Raw genomic sequence first — 21,869 nt, 5'->3', positions numbered from 1 at the left:
TATCCCAACAGTTAGAAGAAGTTGGCTTGCGGTATGTGGCCTTTTACAATGACCTTGGCTTGCTGCTATGCCAAATCCAAACCTCGCTCTAGAGGGGAGTCGCATAAAGGATGTCACCACTTACATGGGAGGTAATTTCCTTCTCCAAGTGTGGAGAACTACATATAGGGAGTCATTACTTATGGGAGGGGAAATTCCAAACCCGACACAATTCCGGATAGCAGTGCTTCAATCACCAATTTATTAGTAGGAAGTGAGTTGCTTTGATCCATACAAAGCCTTTTTCAGTTTACAGACCTTTTCCTCCTTCTGAAATGGCCCACATAGACTTCTTCGTTTACATCATTGTTAAGGAAAGAGGTTTAAACATCCATTTGATAAAGAGGCCAGCAACAATGTATGGCAAGAGCAACAATTAGTATGATTAGGTTTATCTCATTAACATGCAAAGGTCTTATCATAGTCTATGCCTTCTTTCTTTATACGACAGTTCACAACCAATCCTTCTTTTCCCCATGAAAGACTTCTATTAAGTATTAAAAAATCCCCAAGAGCATAATGCTCAAGGCAAGAGTACACCACGAGTAGCATGAGAAAAACCTGACAAGCCTTGACATAAAAGCCCAATAAAGATCTAGGGCTAAGGCTGAAAGTGCCACTCCAAACGTGTAGTGCCCTCCAAGAAGAAGGCACAGCCTCTCCATTCCCTAAGGAAAATAGTAGAAGCAGCCCTGGAAGACCCCTACATATTGAAACAATTAACCATCAAAGTATGTATAGTGCCTTTCCAAATACTAGCCATGGTGTCAGAAGGAAGGACCAAGGAACCATCAAGTGCCTCAGTGCATCTGATCTCCAGATGTGCCACGCAAAAAGGCTTGCTATGATCTTCTACCATGTGCCCACAAAGGCATGTGCAGGTCTAGAAGGAGAAAAAAAGAAAGAAATGAAGGAAGTTTATTAAAGTTTTTAAGAGACCGAAGGGTCTACGAGACTGAAAAAAATAGATACAATGAGCTAAAAGGGTGGAGCCACTAAGCAGGCATCTACACCCAAGACAAATACAACACGAATACTAAATATCTAAACCCAAGGGGAGCAAAGATAGATCTGCAACGTGGTATCACAGTGATGGTCCTCTATATGTTGTTTAAGAAAAAAGTCCACTGCACGTCTAAGAATGGATTGGAGAGCCTTGGCAGACAAAGGATCTAGCGTGGATCGATACTACGACGGAATGAGCCCTCTGATAGGGCACTGATGTTGATCAACCTACATGGTCCACTGTGGTATCCTCGTAGAAGCTCTCTGTAGGACAAGTGCCACTATCACCCCCATTGACTGCATCCCTAGTCGATTGAAAATCGAGGGAAGCTCCTGAAGCCTCATATGTGCATCAACATGTTGGCAGGCCGCCGGTCGTGTCTCTCACTCCACGTCTCAACCACACCATCACTCTATTGACTTTTGGTCCGTGCTATCCAACTAAAAAATATCGGTGATCACCCTCTAAGCGGAGTCTAGCTCAGCCTCTTAATCTCGTCTCTATGTCCTAAGTAGCTAGTCCCTGTGTCGTACAGCCTCATGAATGAAGATCGCTAAATGTCTCTACTTTGTGGAGAGGGGTCCGCGACTCTGTCTCTAAATAGACAGTGATGACGGCCTCGGATCTCATAGTACACAAGATATCCAAAAAGCAAAGTGCTCCTCTAACTCAATCTCCTATAGATTGCCTAGGCTGCAAATGCGGCCCTCAACCCATCCAATCTCAATATGTGATCGGTGTGAAGAAACATGGAATTGCCCGATCGAGATCCTCAAGGATTGGGGGAGGTGGATCCGTGTGTAGCCCGGCAGGTCCATGAATCCCTTCATTGATATTCATAGGCAATGATCTTTGTAGGAGCTAAGCTTCATAGGAAGCTAGGTCCTAACCAAGTCTTGTCTATGTGTAGTTGTGCAAGATCTTCACAACTTACCTAGTTAGCCTCATGATAAGTGAGCGAAATAAAGGGGGCATCAAGGCTATACTAAAAAGGAGGCAGTATGTCCATGCCGAGTCCAAGGTTGGCAAACCATTTGCATGTATGGGCATACCAACACCTCTGACAACCTTTAACTGCTAAGTCATGGATGCGGATAAGGCCATCCATGGTGAGCTACGTCGGCCTGAGGTCGAGGACCAAAATCCTTGGCTTGGAGGAGGTATATGATCACTTGGAATGTTGCATCAAGTTGGAGGGGGGAGGGATAGCGAACTCAAACAAGATGATCTGATATGGGACCGACTACTTACTGTAGATCATCCGCGCCAATAAGAGAACCCAAAGCGTCTCCAAAGGAGGCCAACCTGCCTCTGATAGATCAAGACCCCTACATGGGCTGCCATACGTACCGGCTCGGTGGACCAAAGAATCAAAGAGAAGAGACTTGGTCCATGGATAGAAGAAGTGAGAGGGAAAGAAAGCCTCGCAAGAGCGACGCACCCGCTCTATGAGGCAAAGAATATGAGAATAACCATACTATAGAATCTGTTGTTCATCCTGATGATGGGGGAAGGAGAGTATGCTCATTGCTTCTTGTGGACGGTGAAGATTCTCAGGGATCAGCTAGAGGCAGTTCGTCACAAGGTAGATAATAACCAGTTTCTTGTGCTTCCGGTCAATACGCTTCCCAAGAGCTATCAAGGGTTGGATGAATGATTGTAAGATAGAGTTGAAAGCACATCTAAAGTTCACAATAGAGCATCCTTCATAGAAATTGGCCGCATGTGATTAGATCTCTCTGGGAGCTTGGCATTCTCAAGTTTTGACCTATGTTTTGAGTCAAGCTATTTTGCTTGTTCTAGCACTGTCCTCAATCTCATATCTGAGTGTCTCTTGTAAGTCATCCTTATGCATACTTGTCATATGATATTGGATCTACATCCGTATTTTCCTTTAGTTCAAGATTCTTTCGTTGGTGTTTTCTTATTTCCTTATATGTGAGATCTAGCAAGGTATCAAGGTGATTAGATTTTCCCACATGGTATAAAATCAAATGCCAGAGATCCAAAAGGGTGGTAAGATCTAATGCCTGGAGGTGTATGCCTTGGTGATCAAGCCATCTAGTTTGCCGGTTATTTCAGTTACAGAAATTGTGCAGGCTATTAACTTGCGCCTCTCATCACATGCGGGGACACTTTGTGGAGGTTGCAGTGATTGCTACCGAATGCAAGGAAAAGCCACTGTGTCACAAGAATGCTATGAAATCTGAGTTAGATTTAATTCATCAAAATGGCACTGGGGAAATCTGTGACTTGCAGCACTAATTGGGTATGCAAACTCAAGAGGAAGGCTGATGGCAATGTTGACCACTACAAAGCCCACCTTGTTGTAATGACTATGCTCAGCAGCAAGGCATTGATTGGATGGATGCTATGAAATCTCAGTTAGATTCAATTCATCAGAATGGCACCTGGCAGTTGTGTGGCTTGCCTAAGGCTATAAAGTCCACCTTGTTGCAAAAGGCTACACTCAGCAGCAAGGCATTGATTTGAAGGAAACATTTGCACCCACGTCACATGTTACTATAATCAAGTGTGTCATTGCCATAGCAGCCCATCATCATTAGCACGTGCATCAACTTGACATCAAAACACGCTTCCTTCACGGAGATTTGCAAGAGACGGTTTATGTCTCTCTCTTGGTTTTCAGGTCAAATGATGATTTAAAGGCAAAGCCCAGCTTGTAAGCTGGGAATCATCTTTGCAATTCGATCTCACAATGCAACATCATATCCCACATGCCGATCCCAAATTGGGCATATGTTGGATGAGGCCAACTATCCCATCTAAAAAATAAAGATTTGGAGCCACTTGGTTGAACGTGCCTTATGGGAGATAACTAAAGAATTGGAAAAGATGCCTGCTGATCAATGGATGTGACAAGCAAAATGATTAAAGCTGAAAATTCAAATATGATCAAAGAGTGGGTGCTCAAAGATGCTAGGTGCTTCAATGATCATGGGGATGACTGCAAATTCAATGTTGCGGTTACATGTGCTGCTCTATTTCTATGTTCATTGGAGTCCCTCAGGCGACCCAGGTTCAAGTAAGGTGGATGTTACACTCAAGTCAAGGTAACATGACCTCGGAAGGGTCAGTCGACATTTTCCTTTTAAGGATCAATGTTTGTATTATATTTGTTTGGGCTTCCTGTAAATGATCAAAAAGGAATAAAGGTCAAGGTCCTTGGTGAGGGTGACATGGCACTAGACTAGGTGGATCTAAGGCTAAGGGACCTAAATGCATGAAATGTGCCAAGGGGCAAATAGTTTTAATGATATCCCAAGAGAGGGGTAAATGATGCATTAAGGAAGGACCCTAAAATGAAGACATGTGGCATATTAGATCCATCTAGGGAATTTTGGGGCTCGTTCGGAATAAGCAAGCTAAAGCTTTCATGTAATTTGATTTTTTTCTGAGAGCTTGTTACCACCGAGGTTGGCTGGGAGGAAAATGCAAGTGCATGTGCCCGTGATTCGACATAACCAGCTGAGAGCAAACAAATTTTCGCGTTTCATTTGGTATCAGAGCGCAAATTATATCGCCAGAGGTCTCGGACTGGCTGGGCGTTTGACGACAGACGATACGGAGCCCAAATTCTACACAGATCGTAATTTGGCAATTTGTCAGTCTGGGTAGTGTTGATGAGCAGCGCACGATGAGAGCTACTGTGTGGTCACGGAACTAGCTGTCGCAAGATTTGGTAAGGAAGGCGATTCGGATCTGGGCTGAGGTCATGAAAGCATCCCGAGAGTGGGGCAACCATCCGAGCGTTGGTATTGCTACATGCACGTATTGCTTACAGGTTGCCTTGAGACATCCCATCACCCGCATGGGTATGTGTTCAAACAACATCTACCAGATCTTAGAGGCCGAGTTCACGTAAAGTTGTTGATGAATTGAACGTGAGGTAGCCAGTAGAGTTACGCACGTTACTCTAAATAGCTAACCAGACAAAGACCACACTGGTATTACGTTTATCGCGGGGTAATTTTTGGTGGTTTTTAGAGCAGTGGTAGCAGAAGGAAAGATTTAAGTGGCGCAGAGTTGTAGCATACAATGTTCGCTGAGATGTTTGGGAAGAACTACGAGATCCACGGGATCATGATATGGTAGCCTACGCACCGATCTTGACACGATCGAACCAAGTATTGGTTTAATGGTTTCGTTACTAGTTTCAAAGCGTATAACGAAACCGAGAAGAGATGGATAGAAGACCAAAAGCTGGTAAGTCTGCCTGCTGACTTCGTAAAGCACACGCTGTGGTACTAATGTGGCCCAAGGATCGCTTACCACGATGCGAGCGAAACGTGCAACGAGTTCTAAATGCAGATTTGGAGTGGACTACAGGGACTAGTTGATCTCTTTATGCAGCAAGAATTATAATCAGGGAGCTCTCTATGCCTTCTAAGCTTTGTTGGAGCATATGCTTGTTTATTTGCCTCCGTGTTTGAGTCAATTTGGATTGCAGGAGTTTTCCCTAGTACAGGGAAAAGTGGTTTTGGTTACGGTGTGATATATGCTTTGCTAGCTGTAAATTTGGAAGTTGGACTTTCGCATTGTAATTACAGTTTCAAGCGGGTTTTTTTTTTTTTTAAATAAATAACACAAACCGATTGACCTAAATGGAAGTAGAAGAAGAAGCTTCTAGGATGGATCCCATAGAGTCAGGAGTCCGGCCGACCCCGCAGGTGTCGCGCCCAGCAGGTCATACACTATCTGGCAGAATTGCAATGTTAGAGGATGCCTTGCAACAGATTTTAGCGCAACAGTTACAAGCAAATGTAGGGCAATCTGAGCTCAGGAAAATGGTGCATAGTATGTCTACTAGACAATCTCGTGAGGAGAAAGGTAAATCTCCGATGGAACCGGAGTCCAGTGTTCGTACAGTCGAGCCTAGAAGGGCTAAGGTGCCTAATATTGCTAATTATAGGCCAGAAAAGTATTCTGGTCGGATGTTTGACCGTAGTTCCGATATCATTGAGACCTGGTTACATAAATGGGACGAGGCCTTCGCCATTTGTGAAATCAGGAATGATATGAAGAAAATCCGCGAGGCCACCCATATGTTTGTAGACCCAACGTTGAGAAAAAAATTCATTAGTGTAGCAATTCTTAATTGAGTCTGGTGATAATTGTGTTTGAATGCCAACATCATGAGTTTTGATTTTATCAATGTTTGAAATCTAGAGGCAACGGATAGGTGGTGGATAAAACAGCAGAAAGATGGAGTGGCATCCACTACTTGGGAGGGGTTTAAAAAGGAATTTAGAAAACACTTCCTACCTCCTGACGAAGCATCCCGAGCTTGGGATCAGTATCGAAACCTTCGTCAAAGAAATTTATCAGTGGCAGAATACATTGATAAGTTTAGAGAAAGTGTAATGAAGGTTGATGAACCCCTACCTCAGTCAATCCAAGTAAAAGATTTTATCTTTGGATGGAATGATCGGATAAAGATGGAAGTTCGGGCTAAGTATGCGAACACACTAGATGAAGCAATTGCCATAGCCCTGAACTATGAGGATGCAAAAGAGAACAGTTGAATGATCGGATAAAGATGGAAGTTCGGGCTAAGTATGCGAACACGCTAGATGAAGCAATTGCCATAGCCCTGAACTATGAGGATGCAAAAGGGAACACACCAAGTGGGTTTGTGCAGGTTGGGACTCAGTATGGGTACCCAAAGAAAACTGGGTTTAAGAAGAAGTGGATTAGCAAAGGGAGTGCCTCACAGCCTAGTAGTTAAGCCAAGCAGGCGAAACCAGTTGACACTCCTAAATCAAGTACCACCATTGGAATGAAAAGAAAACTAACACAAATGGCAGCCCGTCGGGCTTGGTCGAAGTCTTCTTTGAACCCAGAGCAAAGGGAAAAAGCGAGGAGAGAAGGCTTGTGTTTTTGGATGCCTTCAGCCTCATCAGTGGAAAGATTGTCCACGAAACAAAGATTGTCGGATGGCTGAGATGGTGGTTTCAGAATGCGACCTGAAAATGGAGGGAAGTCCCAGAGCAGAACAGATCCAGATTCAGCTAGCGAGATCTTCTCAAAGGTCAATACCTGCTTTGTTATGTGTGTCTGTTGCTAAGTTAGTAACCAGTGCACCTGATAATATCCTGTCAAAGCCCGCAGCAACGGGGTATACAGCCTTTAATGATACGGAGTTAATTAAGATGAAAGGGCAAGTAGCTGATCATGATGTCATTGTGTTGTTTGACTCAGCGTCAACGCACAATGTAATTAACTCCAAGCTTATAAAGAGGCTGAAACTAAAGACTAGCCCATCTGACTATGCATATACAGTCAGGATGGTAGATTAAAGTTCAACTGAAGTATGGGACCAAAGGGTTACCCAGTTGGAGCTTCGAATTCGGAACTATGCTGAGAAGCTTGATTTTGAAATGACTAAGCTTGCTCATGCAGACATAGCCCTCGGTAAGACTTGGCATTCTAGGAAGAATCCAACCATAGATTGGAAAAAACACACTTATCAATTCAAGATGAATGATGTGCTGTATGTCTTACGAGGTAAAAAGCATATACCTCAAGGACCGTTGGTTTCCGTGATGGAAATTCGAAAAGCTCAAGAAGAGTTTTTGTTTCTTTGTACAGCATCGGTAGAGCCGGTTGATGATTCTTCGATTAGCACTGATGTTCTCCAAAATAAAGAGATGGCCAAGCTGGCTGATCAAATAACAGAGGAGTTCTCTGATTGTTTTAGGGATGAGCTAACTTATGGGTTACCTCCAGAGCGGAATGTTCAGCATAAGATTGAACTAATCCCGGGGGCAGAACCTGTAAATAGACCTCCCTATAGGTTGAGTTTTACTGAAGAGGCGGAGGTGTGAAGACAACTGGAAGAATACCTCGAGTTGGGACATATTCAACCAAGTTTTTCACCTTTTGCTTCGCCAGTGATATTAAAGAAGAAGAAAGATGATACTTTTTGTCTCTATATAGATTACAGAGCATTGAATAATATCACTATTAAGCACAGGTAATCGATGGCTTGGATCGATGATTTGCTAGATGCATTACATGAGGCCGTAATTTTCAGTAAGATAGATCTTAAATGTGGCTACCATCCGATCCGTATTAGAGCCGAGGATGTGCATAAAACCGCTTTTAGAAGCAGGTTTGGACATTATGAGTTTATGGTAATGCCCTTTGGACTTACCAATGCTCCAGCTACATTCATCATGCTTATGAATGATTTACTACGTCCATAGATTGGAAAGTTTGTAGTACACTTTATTGACGATATTCTGGTATTCAATAAAAGCATTACTGAGCATCATGAATACTTAAGAATAGTGTAAATAAAAAGAAAACGATACTGTGTATGGTAAGACTTGAATATTTAGAATTCATAATTACTCCTGAGGGGGTAGAAATGGATCCAAAGAAAGTGACTGCGATACTGACTTGGCCAATCCCTCAGAGTTTGACCGCTTTGCGATCATTCTTCGGATTTGTCCAATTTTATCGAAGGCATATCAAAGGATATTCCGAAATAGTATCGCCATTGACTGATCTGACCTCAGATAAAGTACCTTTTATATGGGGACAGAATCAACTGGAAAGTTTTAACACCATAAAACAAGCTGTGGTCTCAAGACCGGTGTTAAAAATAGTTTATTCCCAAAAACCGTTTTTCCTTGAAACCGATGCAAGTGGCATTGCGGTAGGAGCAGTTCTCCTCCAAGAGGGAAGGCCAGTAGCCTTTGAAAGCAAGAAGCTTTCTCCCTCTCAACGAAATTGGCCAACTCATGAATTAGAGTTGTATGCTGTTGTCTATGCTCTGAAAACATGGAGACATTACTTGTATGGATCAAAGTTTTATGTTGATGTTGATCATGATACTCTGAAACGTTTTTGTAAACAACCTGACTTGAGAGGCCGCCAAGCTAGGTGGGCAAAACTCATGCAGGAGTTTAACTTGACGATTCGGTACCGAAGAGGGAAGGATAATAAGGTTGCTGATACATTGTCACGCATTATGCATAATATGAGTTTCACGGTATTAGAGAGTGCTCTAATGACCGAGATTAGAGAAACTCAAAAGGTGGACGAGTTCATCCAGAGCCTTTGGCCTAAGGCTCACGTATTCAAACCAGGGAAAAAGGATGACCTGGCATCCAGAAAAGGCCAGACTTATGCAAGATATGCCATAAGGGTTGGTATGCTGAAAAGAAATGTCAAGGTAGTAGTACCTAATCAGAATGATCTCAAGCAGAGAGTCATTCGACAATGCCATGATAGCCCTTGTGCGGGACATCCAAGAGTCGAGAAGACATATGATCTCGTGAGACGTTGTTTTTCGTGTCAAGTAAGTAAGGCAGAACGGGTGAAGCTACCCGGACTTTTACAACCCTTGAAGATACCACTAGGTAGGTGGGAGAGCATTTCCATGTACTTTATTGTAGGTCTGCCTACGACACGCCTGTCTGCACTCCTAGAGGCAATGCTGAACTAACTCAACTGCTGCGTGGCATCGAGGACACGTAGGGTCAGCCCCAAACCTGGATCTCCACAGGTTCAGTGCAATTCCTTCATGCATAGAAAGCCAAAAGAAGAGAGTGATCTTTCTATTCTTGAGGGATTTCTAGATCCTCCTCCAAAAAAAATTATGCACCTCTGCAGAAATCTGAAAACTATCCCAACGAGGAGCTTTGAAGGGCCTCCAACCTCTACTACTAAGCTGAAATCTCCTGGCATTTCTGACTGTGTAATGAAAGAAGGGGATGCTCTTCTCTCGGAGCCCTTCATCAATCCACTCCCACTCCCCTAGGTCCCGGTGCAAGAACCTAATGGGGGAGCCACCATATAACTATAGTCTCCAAGACCCAAGTGCCAGGAGAACAGGGTCAGGATCTAGATACCACTGAGAGTCCTTACCCCACTCCATGTAGCCTATAATCCTAACAGGGTGAAAGGCAACCTCCACATGAATATCATATGAAGATCTAAGAAGTCTGCCTCCCGACGGAACATCAAAGACAAGGGTCTCCTCAAGTGCATTCTGCAAGGCAATTACATGTAAAGGAATACCCGTCCCCGTAAAAGCTCCCAACCAAGTGGACTCTGTGATAGGCATGTCATCTGTATCTATCCACTCTGCTGATATGGCTGCATCTATCCGCTACATCCTGATTGTACTCCCTCTAAGGTGGCCAATTGATAAGAGTCTCTGATCCTCTGAAAGCTTCCTGAAAACCTTCCAGGCACCTACCGTGGAAGTAGGTCCCCTCTCCCATCTAGACCACTGCATATTATGTGACACTCCTAGTGATCTGCCATGCTCATCCAAAATAGAGTCATTCCACATGACTGGCTGTCTCCAACATCTCCAATGTACTCTAGGTGCCTAATCTTTGTAAGAACTTGTTTTCTATGAATTCGATGACTAGGAACAAGATGAAGGTGGAGTTTGACGATCAGGAGGTCCTTGTCGGATCAAAGGAGACTAGAGAGGTCCTAGCACGAGGAATCGAAGAAGATGGATTGTACAAGATTAATGCATTGGTAGTTCATGCAAACCCAAACAGCTCCAAACTATGGCTTTCATTTGTACTTCATTTGTGTTGCTGCACTTTCAGTTCAGCTTGCTTCAGCTCCATTCTCTCACATTCTCTCGCTCCCATTTCCAACATTTGGTATCAAAGCGGGTTCCCCTTGCTTGCTAGCACCTCCCCCGTATCCATGGAGCAATTCTATCAGGAAGAACTCGAGATTCATCCCGAAAAACAGTTGTAGAACAGCTCGTTTTTGCTGGCAACCACCGTCTACATGGTTCTACAGCCTGGGAACCTCTTCTAGAGGGCATTTGCTGCTGTTTTCTGAGTTGGCAACTGGTTTTCAAAGGGTTTTCAGTCAATTTCGACCTGTTTTGTATCAGTCACCATGTCCTACAGCTATTCCATCGCTGGACGAGTCATTTCTTGCTGGTTTCGGGCTGTTTTCATGCTGATCAACCATTTTTTACTTCATTTTGAGCTGCTTTCAACAGAAAGAGCTTCGAATTGCTATTCTAGGCACAGGTGCTTGTTTTTGGAAGCTTCTTGAAGCTGGGAAAAATAGTTTTTGAAGCAGTTCTTAGGCTGTCAACTTATTTTTCGATGTTGCATGCATCCCAAGATAGGGTCAAGCCTGTTATAGGGGTTTTGGAGGCTGTCTAAATCTGTGAGAGGTTGATAGGTTTTGAGCTCTCCAAAGGCACCTAGCAGCTGGTCGACCTGTTTTTTGACAAGTTACACCTGTTTTTGACCATTTTGTCGCATTTAGATGTACCTTTGAAGATGCAGCAGCTGTTTCGGATCAAGTTGTCTTAGTTATTGACCTTGTGGAACAGTTTTGAGGTCATTTTCAGCTCAATTTTGACCTCAGTCTGTTAGTCAACTCTCTCAGTGGTGGTTGGTTTGGGATTTCAAAGCTATCATTTTACTGTTCTGGTCCTGAATCGCGGACGGTTAGTTGAACCATACAACCAAAAGCCACTCCCACCCTCACTTCATCACGCATCGGGTCGGCTCCCATCTTCACCTGTCTAGTGTTTGAGAAGAATTGGGTTTTGCAATTGCCTATTTGGTTCAGGACAGAGGTAATTTTCAAAGGGTTTATGCCTTCCTGAGTCAAGCATTGGCTGAGTTTTGAGCAGAGAATTCTGAGATTGCAATACATTATCCCAGCACGGGATTTTTCTGGCAAATTTGAGGTGCATCCTTGAGCCAAGTATTGGCTTGGACAATATTCGGCAGCTGAGGGAAATCAATGATGTTGGTATGCACATACATGCAAGTGATCTGAGAGTTTGGGGCTCCACATGGTTCGATTACCCCCTTTCCAGTATAGCATTGAGGCCCCCTCAGTCCCGCTCACGTATGAGGTCAACCAGGTCATTCAAGAGGACCTACACTTACACACATTCAGGACTTGGTTGGCACCCAGCAAGCTTCCAGTGAAGCTCTGATTCTATAGGGACTACTATTACGTATTTCAGAGGAGGGCTTCATTGATCTACCAAGGTATACTTGGATCCACCTCCTGCATTCGTTAAGGATATGGATTGGACAGTTCCAAGTCTCATCGCACCAACTTCAGATTGAGAGTTGACGGGCTAAGGCCATTCTTCGGGAGAGCCACATCTACACCCTATGTGATCGCCATAAGATTGAGTCAGAGGAGCGTTTCCTTTCAGGTGCCCTGTGTACTATGAGATTCGAGGTCACTATCACTACCTATTGAGAGATGGTTTCAGACCCCTCTCCAACTTGCTCTCTTGCCTAGCTCAAAGAAGCCTCGCCACCTTCATCCATGAGATCGTCAAACACAGAGAGCACTTGCTCAAGATACAGAGGCGGGGTTAGGGCACGCAGCCAGATTCTACCCAGAGCAGGATCCCGGACTTTTTCTAGCTAGATCATTCGGCAAGGCCGAGATCTAGACCTAGTGACAAGACAACTTCAACAACGGGTTGACGAACAGATCATGCTTGGGGATCTTTCCTGTAGGAAGCCATAGAAGACGTCAAATGTCGAATAGGGATGCATCGCGTGTAAGGATCCCAATCCCCGCCCCATAGCCACAAATGCTCTCTCTCTCTCCCAAAAGGTCCCGGGAGGGATGAGAGATACGGGTCTAGATCCACCTTTATATGCAAGGCATCCGATCGCCCCACATTGCTTATGGGATTGATATGCCACAAATCCACGTGTCCAAGCACCACAAGAAGATCCATTATCCATTAAACCATACAAACTATAAGGGGGCACACCAAAGGGGTTAGCTCATATCCTACACACCTCATGGGCTAAGCACCTTGAAATGTGAGCTTGGTCAAATCAAAGACTAGCCCACAAACTGGAGGTGACGTGAGACAAATGCATGGATACAACAAACCAAAGCTACCATGACTCAAAGTCCACACCAAGGGAGACGACCAGCCGCCAATGTGACATGGCCGCCGCCAACAAGTCGCACTTGAGCCATTTGTTGTGAATCACGACACTTCACAATAGTCAAATCTAGATCCACCTTTATATGCAAGGCATCCAATCCTCCCACATTGCTTTGTTAGAAATGAACCAACAAAGGGTACGCACAGTGGAAGACTGATAAAATAGCTCAAGAGCTCACACAATGGTGGTGTGGGTGGTCACAAACTTCCTTACTTAATGTGCTTTACATGTATGTGCAGATCAGTAAATAGACAATGCTCAAGAGAGATATAGGACCAACAAAATATTTCCATCCAATGGACACAATACAACAAAGGGCCAAAGTCCCAACAAATCGTGGTCCTTTGTCCTCACCAAAAGATGATGTCTTACTACCTCCAAGACACTCCTAGATCCCTAAGTCCGCGTGCTCTCTGATAGAGTATGTAGACCTTAGTCTCCGTGTTTGATCTCCGCACCTTGCTGCCCTGAGTATCAACCTAGGTGTGCAGCCCTTCTTCAAGCTTTGTCTGCAGTACACAGACTCCCTTAGCTCTTTTATGGGGCTGTGGGGACCCTCTGTGGGGCTGTGTGCTTGCCGACCAGCCAGCCATCAGCCCTATATAAGGGCAGGGGACTGCCCCTTTGTAGCCCTCTTTTCTGGCCCCACCCTGCCCCCTCTGATGCCCCATCTGCTGGTCATGTTGCAGGTCATAACCCTGCCCACACACGTGGCGCAGTATCCTATGTTTCATGTTCATACAAAAAACAACTACATGCACTGAGAGCAACTACGTGCACAAGATATCAGCTTACTCTTTTGCCCTACACAACCGAATGCGGTGGATCTATTCACCAAAGTGTTACGTCATCCAAGATTGGAGGCTTTTCGCAAAGCTTTGAACTTATATCCATTGGCAATTGATGTTTACCTTGTACATTGTGACATTGTCATTGTAGGGGAGTGTGTTAGATATACTTATATTTCCTAAGGTAGTGGCCAAGGTTATGTAACAATGGGCTAGGGCCACTTTTTCCCATTATTAAGGGTTTTTATCCCTAACCTCAATTAGAGGTTGACTTTGTGGGTGAGCTAGTTAGGGTCCATCCTAGGGTTTTGTCTCTATGACTACCCTAGCTTTGCACTTCATTTGTGTTGCTGCAATTTCTGTTCAGCTTGCTTCAGCTTCGTTCTCTCGCGTTCTCTCACTCCTATTCCAACAACCTTGTCAAAGATGCAAGAGAGAGGTATGGTGGAGGTATGGTGGATGGACTTCCACCAATAACAGGCTTGGAAGGAGTCTGCAAGGCTTGCATGGAGGGCAAGCAACACCAGTAAACATTCCCAAAGAAGGACACATTCAAGGCTGATGCTCCACTAAAGTTGGTTCATTTAGACATTTGTGTACCGATGTCTACTCACTCATTCATCCGACCATGTTATTTCCTAACCTTCATTGATGATTACAGCCATACGAAACGAGTTTTCTGCCTAGCTAAAAAGTCACAAGCCTTTGACAAATTCAAGGAATGGAGAGGCAAGAGGAAGAAAGAGTCTGGTAAAGAAGGGGGGAGAGTTCCCTTCGGAATCTTTCGATGCTTTCTATAAGATGAATGGAATCAAGAGACAGCGTCACCACAACCTGCATATCCCAACAAAATAGGGTTGTAGAGAGAAAGAGCTGTGTGAAAGTTGAGATGGGGCTAGTTTTAATAATGTTGAGGGGGAAGAACCTTCCCAAGGCCTACTGGGGTGAGGCGGTTCATGCACCTGCACACATCCTAAACGGGTTGAAGACCAAGGCAATCAAAGATATGACCCCACATAAAGCCTTCTATGTAAGAAGCATGTCAATTTGAAAGTTTTCAGTTCTAAGGCATTTTTGTTCATATGTATGATGAGAGGAAGAAGCCAGATTCTAGGAGCAAGAATTGTGTACTTGTTGGTGTTAGAAATGACCCAACAGAGGGTACGCACAGCGGAAGAATGATAGAATTGCCCAGGAGATCACAGAGTGTGGTGTGGGGTGTGGAATCACAAATTTCTTAAACTTATGTGCATAGAATAGATGTGCAAACTCATCAATAGACAATGAACCAACCAGATAGAGAAACCACCAAAATAATATATTTCCGTCCAAGGCTATGGACACAATACAAAAGGGAGATAGATCCAGAGTCCCACCAATGGTGTGGTCCTCTGATCTTACCACAAGGTCCTTCTCCTATCTGCCGGCTATCTCTAGACTCGAGCCCGTGTGCTCCACCTCAAGATTTTGTAGACTTTCCATCCAGAATGATCTCAGCAACCTTCTGCCCTAGAGGACAGTCTAGGTTCAGCCTCTCCCTGGAGATAAGTCTGCAGCAACACCTCTCTCCTTCACTTCCTGTGTAGAGGCCCAAGGATGGTGGATATGCTGCTCCTTTCTGCTCCTCCGAAAGCTGCTAGGCTGGATGATAACTGAGGGCTGAATGCCCTCCTTATATAGGCCCAGATGGCTGGTATGTGGACCAACCCAGCATGTCCGAAATGGCCGACTGCTGGTCGGTTTCTGCTCCTTCCTTGGTCAAATTTCCTGGCCCCTCCCGGGGCTCAAAACCAGGGCGAGAGCCCTTTGTTTCATTGTGCAGGGCCCAGCCCTTTTGACCAGGTTTTTCAAGGCTTGGTTGGCTGGCTTAACCAGCCCCAACCAGCCTTGTCACTTGGCTGATCCAAGGTGATCCCTGCCCCATCATATCGCGCCACCTCTAAGGCCTGTTGCAGACCATCAGCCTGCCCACGGATCCCACCATCTGCTGCGACACCTTCAAGCCTCTGCTGCGGGTCATATACCTGCCCACAGGCCCTGCTAATGAGCTCAGCATATAGGCGCCTTTTACCTGGGACACCCCGACATGTCTGCTGTTCCAGATCCACCTCTTCCAGGCCAGATCCTGATGCTGAATGCCTCGCCATCTGCTCCTGTTGTTGGCGCCATCTATTGCAGCCACCTTGACTACAGGTGTGTCCCCTTTGCTTGCTGCCCACATGCTTTTCTCTGGGCATGTTCTGCCCTAGGTCTCCCTCCCCCACGCTGTCCTCATATAGGGGATTACAAATGGGGAGGTGACCTTTCCAATAGTTGGGTATAGCAAGGAGTCAAAAGCATATTGTCTCTTTGACCTAGAAAAGAAGCAGATCCTCGTATGCCAGAACATTGTCTTTGAGGAAATGAATCCCTAGCCAGAGGTTGCAGCACATGAAGCTCCATTGGTACCCCCATTCACATCCAAGTTGGCTATTAAGCAAAAAGAGAAGGAGAACAAGTCGAAGCCCAAGCCAGAGGCACTGAAACCACCGAAGAGGAAACCAGCAAAGGAGAAGATATTTCCATGCTGGTACTTGAAGACTCTGTGGGATTCTCGAGTGACTAACATTCCAAAATCAAGTTCGGAGGTGAGAATATCTCAACGCGTGTCAACGAATCCCCCTGTGACCTATGCTTGAGTGGTTTAGATTGTGGAGCCAAGGTCTTTTGAAGAAGCGAAAGATGTATCTGAATGGCGGGCTGCCAATGGAGGCAGAGATGGATGCCATTTAAAGAATCCCACTTGAGACTTGGTGGATAGACTTCTCAAATTGAAGCCTGAAGGTGATCAACACCAAGTGGGTGTATAAAGCTAGGCTTGAGTCCGATGGCAATTTGGACAAGTACAAAGCTAGGCTAGTGGTCAAAGTTAATGCTCATGCAGGGTCTTGACTTTGATGAGACCTTTGCCCCGACAACATGGATGGCGACCACACGAAGTCATAGCCTTGGCCGCCCATCTTGGATGGCCCATTTTTCAGATTAGCACGAAACAGCCAATGGTTGCCCTTTCTTCAACGGAGACAGAGTACACAGCAGCTTGTGTTCATCTTGTAATTTTCTTTCTCCTAGAGAAAGAACCTTCTATTAAAACTTGAGAATCAACCATACAAATTAGCAGTCCACAGGGTACTGATCATGGGAGAAAATAAAGGACACACTGGCTGTTAGAAAAACCAGCCTGTCTCCTGAGAACCCAACTCATTGCCTAGCGATTTTCTAGAACAGAAGCTATCAGCCAGGGAGGAGATGAATACAACCAGCGAATACCCTGCAGCGGCCTGGCAACCTTAAAAACGGGGATGAAGATGCTTTGAAATGGCTCGAATTTCCACACGTGCTGCTCCTAACAGACCTGATCAGAGGCGGCTATGAAGGGGAGGCAATGGAGAGTCTACGCGTGCAGAAAGGAGAGCAAACGGGCTGCAAAACAGAGGCGGAATGGGCAGCAAAGATGGAAGCTGTGCCAAAACGCTAAAAGGGTAGAAAGCAGCTGAAAGGAGACAGAAACGAGCTGAATCTGAGGCGGAAATATGCAGGGCTGAGGCGGCCGCAGGAAGGAAGGTTTGAGCAAAATGACGGTTTTGGATTAGGGTTAGGTCTAGGATGACGTGGCAGTATGGCAAGGTGAACCTGCTCTGATACCATGTTAGAAACATGGTGGAGAGAGACGGAGAAAAGGTTAGGGTGTGAGGAAATGATACATGAATGAAAACATAATGAAAGGCTATCTTATTCATAATCATGAGAAGTACAAGCCTTATATAGGCTACTCACTCACACACTAGCACCTAGTGCATATGGGATAATTCCCATAATGACACGTGGCACTCACACATGAACTAGTACTAGATCACCTAGTACTACACACTAACACATCACATCACCACACTCTTTGGCTATGATATCTCCAACAGGCTGGTCCAGCCCTTTAAAGGCTCTCAAACCGGGGCCCTTTGGCCCACTCTTCTAGGGCCTTGGCCCTCCAATTAAGGCAAGGGCCCAGCCCTATATAAAGTCCCTGCCTACTAGCAGCCCCGTTTGCTGTTCCACCAAGCCTCCATGTGGCCGAACTGATCTGCTAGTCTGCCCCGCCCTTCTACACCATCTTCTCTGCCAGACAGCCTGCCATGGAGGCACTTCTAGCCTGCTCATGCTGCCACGTGTGCGCCCCTTTTGCAGGCCTGTTCCAGCCTGTACATGCTGCACCTCTGTCAGCCCTCTGCCAGGCTGCTGTGCTGCCCACATGGCAGCTCATGTGCTGCCCATGCGGCAGCCCCTTTTCTTCTCTCTTGTCTGTGAGGTGCTGCCCATGTGGCAGCCCCCTCCCTCTCTCTTTTCTTGTCTGATCCCAGCCCTCATGGCAGCCATGATGCTGTCCATGTGGCTTTCTCTTAGACACTAGGTTCACCCCCCCATGCTCTTCTCATATGGGGGCTTATAGATGGGGAGGTGACCTTTCCAACACCCCCTCTCATCGACACATCTCGGCCCAATGCCAACACGTTGATGACGATGCTGCAGTGACTCCTGGGTCGTAGTCCTTTGGAACACTTCAATGTCAAAATCTTTTCCTGGCTTTTCATCCAATGGCTCCAGCTCCACCGGGTTTGGTTCCACTTGCGCACACCATCCTGGTACTTAGGTCCATCTCTGGTAGCACCTCCTAGCACCACCACCTTTAGTCACGTTCTTGCCTTTGAACTCGAGCAATCCAGCTGCCACGATCTTCCAATTGCTCCCCTCCTAATGAGTGAACAACCTAGAGTCTTCCAGGCACCATGCTTTGAGGGTCTGTTTCAACCCATCCTTCCTTTGGCACGGTCCGCAACAAATGAATATCTCCATATAACCTGGACCACAAACTCTCGCTGAGCTCTCAAGCAGGTACTCTTCTGGCTTCAATACATCTTGTCCATCACCTTCTAGCAATTGAAGAAACACCCACACTATGTCTAAGATTTGAAGAAGCACCCACACTTCCCCTTCTGCCTTCGAAGAAGGTCAATTCCTTCCAATCTCATTTTCTCTTAGACACTAGGTTCAACCCCCCCATGCTCTCCTCACATGGGGGCTTACAGATGGGGAGGTGACCTTTCCAACATCCATTGCCTCCCAAAACGTGAAGATATTGTCCACGATGTTGCGTTCTGCAACCTATCTCAGTGTCATGGATGATATCAGTGAGACCTCAACCACAAACTCAAGACCTTGGTTAAGATCTTGTAAATAGTATCCAGCAACGTGATCGGTCTCCAAAGGCACTTGTTCCCTCCTTTGGGATCAAACAAATCCAGCTTTTCAACTCAAATGAGGAAGAGCGCACAAGTCAAAAATATCTTCAAAAGCTAGCCTCAGAGAGGTGAGGATATCCCCAAAAGCACCTAAAGAAGGACGGAGTCAAACTATCCTCCCTCGGGTTATTTTGAGGCAGGAGGGCCTTGAGGGCCTCCTAGATCTCCTCATCAATGAACAGTGTCTCTAACTGCCGCTTAAGCTTGGAGGGACCACTATCAAAATCTGATCCCACGCTGCCTCGCGAGCTGCAATAACCAAGAGAAACTCCTCCTCAAACTAAGACAACTATCAATAGAAGTGTATGGTCATCAAATACGTACGCATCTAACCGCTCACTTCCCTTAGCCGCTAAGGCTAAGTCCCAGCTGAAGGTGGTCCAGTGGTCTAAAAACATTATCTGGTCATCCTGTCTCCTTGGTATACCCATCTAACTCTGGAAGAGCGATAATAGAACTCGGCTTGTCGGACCTCCGTGGCCTCAAGGTCAAGCCTTGCACACTTGTACTCGTCTATGAGCCACTATAAGACTAGATCATGCTCCCATTTCAGTGCTCTCTTGCACATTCAGAGCATGCCTCCGACGAAGGGCCTGAGACTAAAGCTCCTTTGGATCACATCCGCCACCCAAGTAGCTCGCCGTGCACTTGGGAGGACACTCTGGCCACTGCCAAATCTCGTACACCACCTGCTGCACCTCCTCTCCTGGAGTAAAGAATTTGGAATAAAACCCCCTTCTAAGGGAGTCCGTGATGGCGCTGTTCTAAGTGAAGCACAATTAGGGAGTGATCTAGACATCGTTGTGCCTACCAAAATACATGTGGAACCCTCTGTGCATCAAAAAATCCCCCAGATAACACCTGTCAAGGTGCTTAGCAAACCATCATGCCTCTGTTGGACGAAATAAAAGAGAAGGCTGCCAAGAAGCCTCGAGAGCTCCGCCTATCTTCACGGATCTCTCCTATCCATGACTCCATTGCAAGCATCTCTGAGAAAGAAGCTCCTCCTGCTTGTCCTCCTTAAACTCTAATTTGTTTACATCGCCTCCAACAATCCAAGAGTCAACATTTGGGGGGCACTCCATCAACAGCCTCCAAGAGGCTAGGCAATGCTGCTTACAAACAAGGGCATACACGTTCAGGATTCCAATCTACACTCACCTACCAAAAACCACTCATCCTGTGATAAGCTCTCCATGATCAAAAACCTCTAGAGCCACTGCCTAAGAGACGGCCTCCACTCTTGCCTACTGCGGGGGACCAAACCTCTGGGGCCCTCCAACAAGCTTACTAATTATAACTAAACAAATCTTCAAAAAACAGAACAAACAATGCAGCTGTAACCTCATCCACAAAGTTGAAAACCATAAGCTCCACCATGCAAAGTAGGGACTAGCTACTATGAAAGTCATCAATGCCCATCGGTGGGTATAGACCATAGTGTCAACGAGTTCTCACATTCGTGCCAACATACCCACGCACCCATTTATTAATTGAAAACTTGAGTGTTCGTAATAAAATTAAAAATGCTTGTGTTCATTTTATTTGATTAAGTCAACAAACAGGTGTACACCAGCAACCATAAACGTGCTTCATGACAAGCAGTTGATTAGATTAATATTTCCCAGTGAAAGAGCTTTTCGAAGTATCAACGTGCGAACGTAGCTCTGAAAAAGGTCTTGAAGTGCTCTGAATACTCAGAACAAAATAGCAAAGCTAAAAACATTTCAGCCGTTTGCCTAAAGTCGTGATTCTGCCAAAATTTGATGTGTCAGATTGGGATAAACGTAATGAGGCAGGCATGCCGAAGGTTCACGAATTCCATGTTCACGCATTTGAAGCTAATTGATTGTTACATAACAGTGATGCCAATGAGCTGGAGCATGCAACGTCTTGAGTTGGTGACAGCTTTCCTTGGTCCGAAATAGCCCATTAAATCAATCGAAATTTGAAATCGAGGAGAGCACCTCAGGACTGTGAGCTAAGACATTAACAGCGATGCACAGCAGGAGCAGCACCGCCACCATAGCAGCGAGAGTTAGCACGCTCTTCATCCTGGGTTCTTCGAAGTTGGAAATGGGGTGTATGCTTGGCATGAACCAGTGAGCTACTTCAGTTGGAGGCCACGTCAGGCAGCCCAGGTTACGTGAAACGCACGCAATTTAATGCCAGGTCATGAGCTCATACAAAAGCTCATGATGTTGTTGTAATGTGGGAATCTGTCTAAAACTTCTCTTGTGTGTTGTAATGTGCAACGACTCTTGAAGCATCTCATGGCATAAGCTGTGGCCACATTTTCACCAAACGTTATATTTTTCCCCATAAATATCTTTTCCCACCTTGTCATCTTGGCTTAAGAATCCTCTTTTCATCACGGTTACAACCCTCTCAAGTATGTTCTTCCATCTTGAGAGGTCCTAAACTTTTCTTGTTGATACCAACAAAACTGCTTATATGTAGAACACTTATGGATACTTTAGAAGTATAAAAGCTTAATCTGCTTTGAAACCTATTTTGTATCATGCCTGGTGAAAAACTATGTTACTATAATTTTGTGGGCACTTTGCAATCATTTGTGATACTTTTTTATGTTCCTTTTTTTTTTTTTAATAGTCTTATGAGTCTAAAGAGAGGGAATAGTCAAAAAATATATCTAGATCAAGTTGTGAAATTTTTGCCGAAACATCAAAAGGGCACTTTATTGTTTTGTTTTGCTACCAAACTAGTGTTAACATTTCACACATCA

The 21,869-nt window shown here is 45.2% G+C and overlaps 1 protein-coding gene across 1 annotated transcript in view; it reads right to left on the bottom strand.

Moving 5' to 3' along the window:
* The window catches only part of ALN (allantoinase), a 282,875-nt gene extending 261,469 nt beyond the window's left edge, over positions 1 to 21,406 (bottom strand). The window contains exon 1 of the mRNA XM_087392293.1: positions 21,091 to 21,406. Coding sequence (XP_087248419.1) covers positions 21,091 to 21,219 — 129 coding nt within the window. The 5' untranslated portion in view covers positions 21,220 to 21,406. The remainder of the gene's footprint in view (positions 1 to 21,090) is intronic.
* Positions 21,407 to 21,869: the final 463 nt, after the last annotated feature.

The sequence above is a fragment of the Dipteris shenzhenensis genome, chromosome 21 (genome assembly GCF_047967505.1).
Source record: "Dipteris shenzhenensis isolate YYH24624 ecotype China chromosome 21, Dip_SZ_1.0, whole genome shotgun sequence".
Taxonomy (NCBI): Eukaryota; Viridiplantae; Streptophyta; class Polypodiopsida; order Gleicheniales; family Dipteridaceae; genus Dipteris; species Dipteris shenzhenensis.
This window is presented reverse-complemented; position numbering and strand designations above follow the sequence as displayed.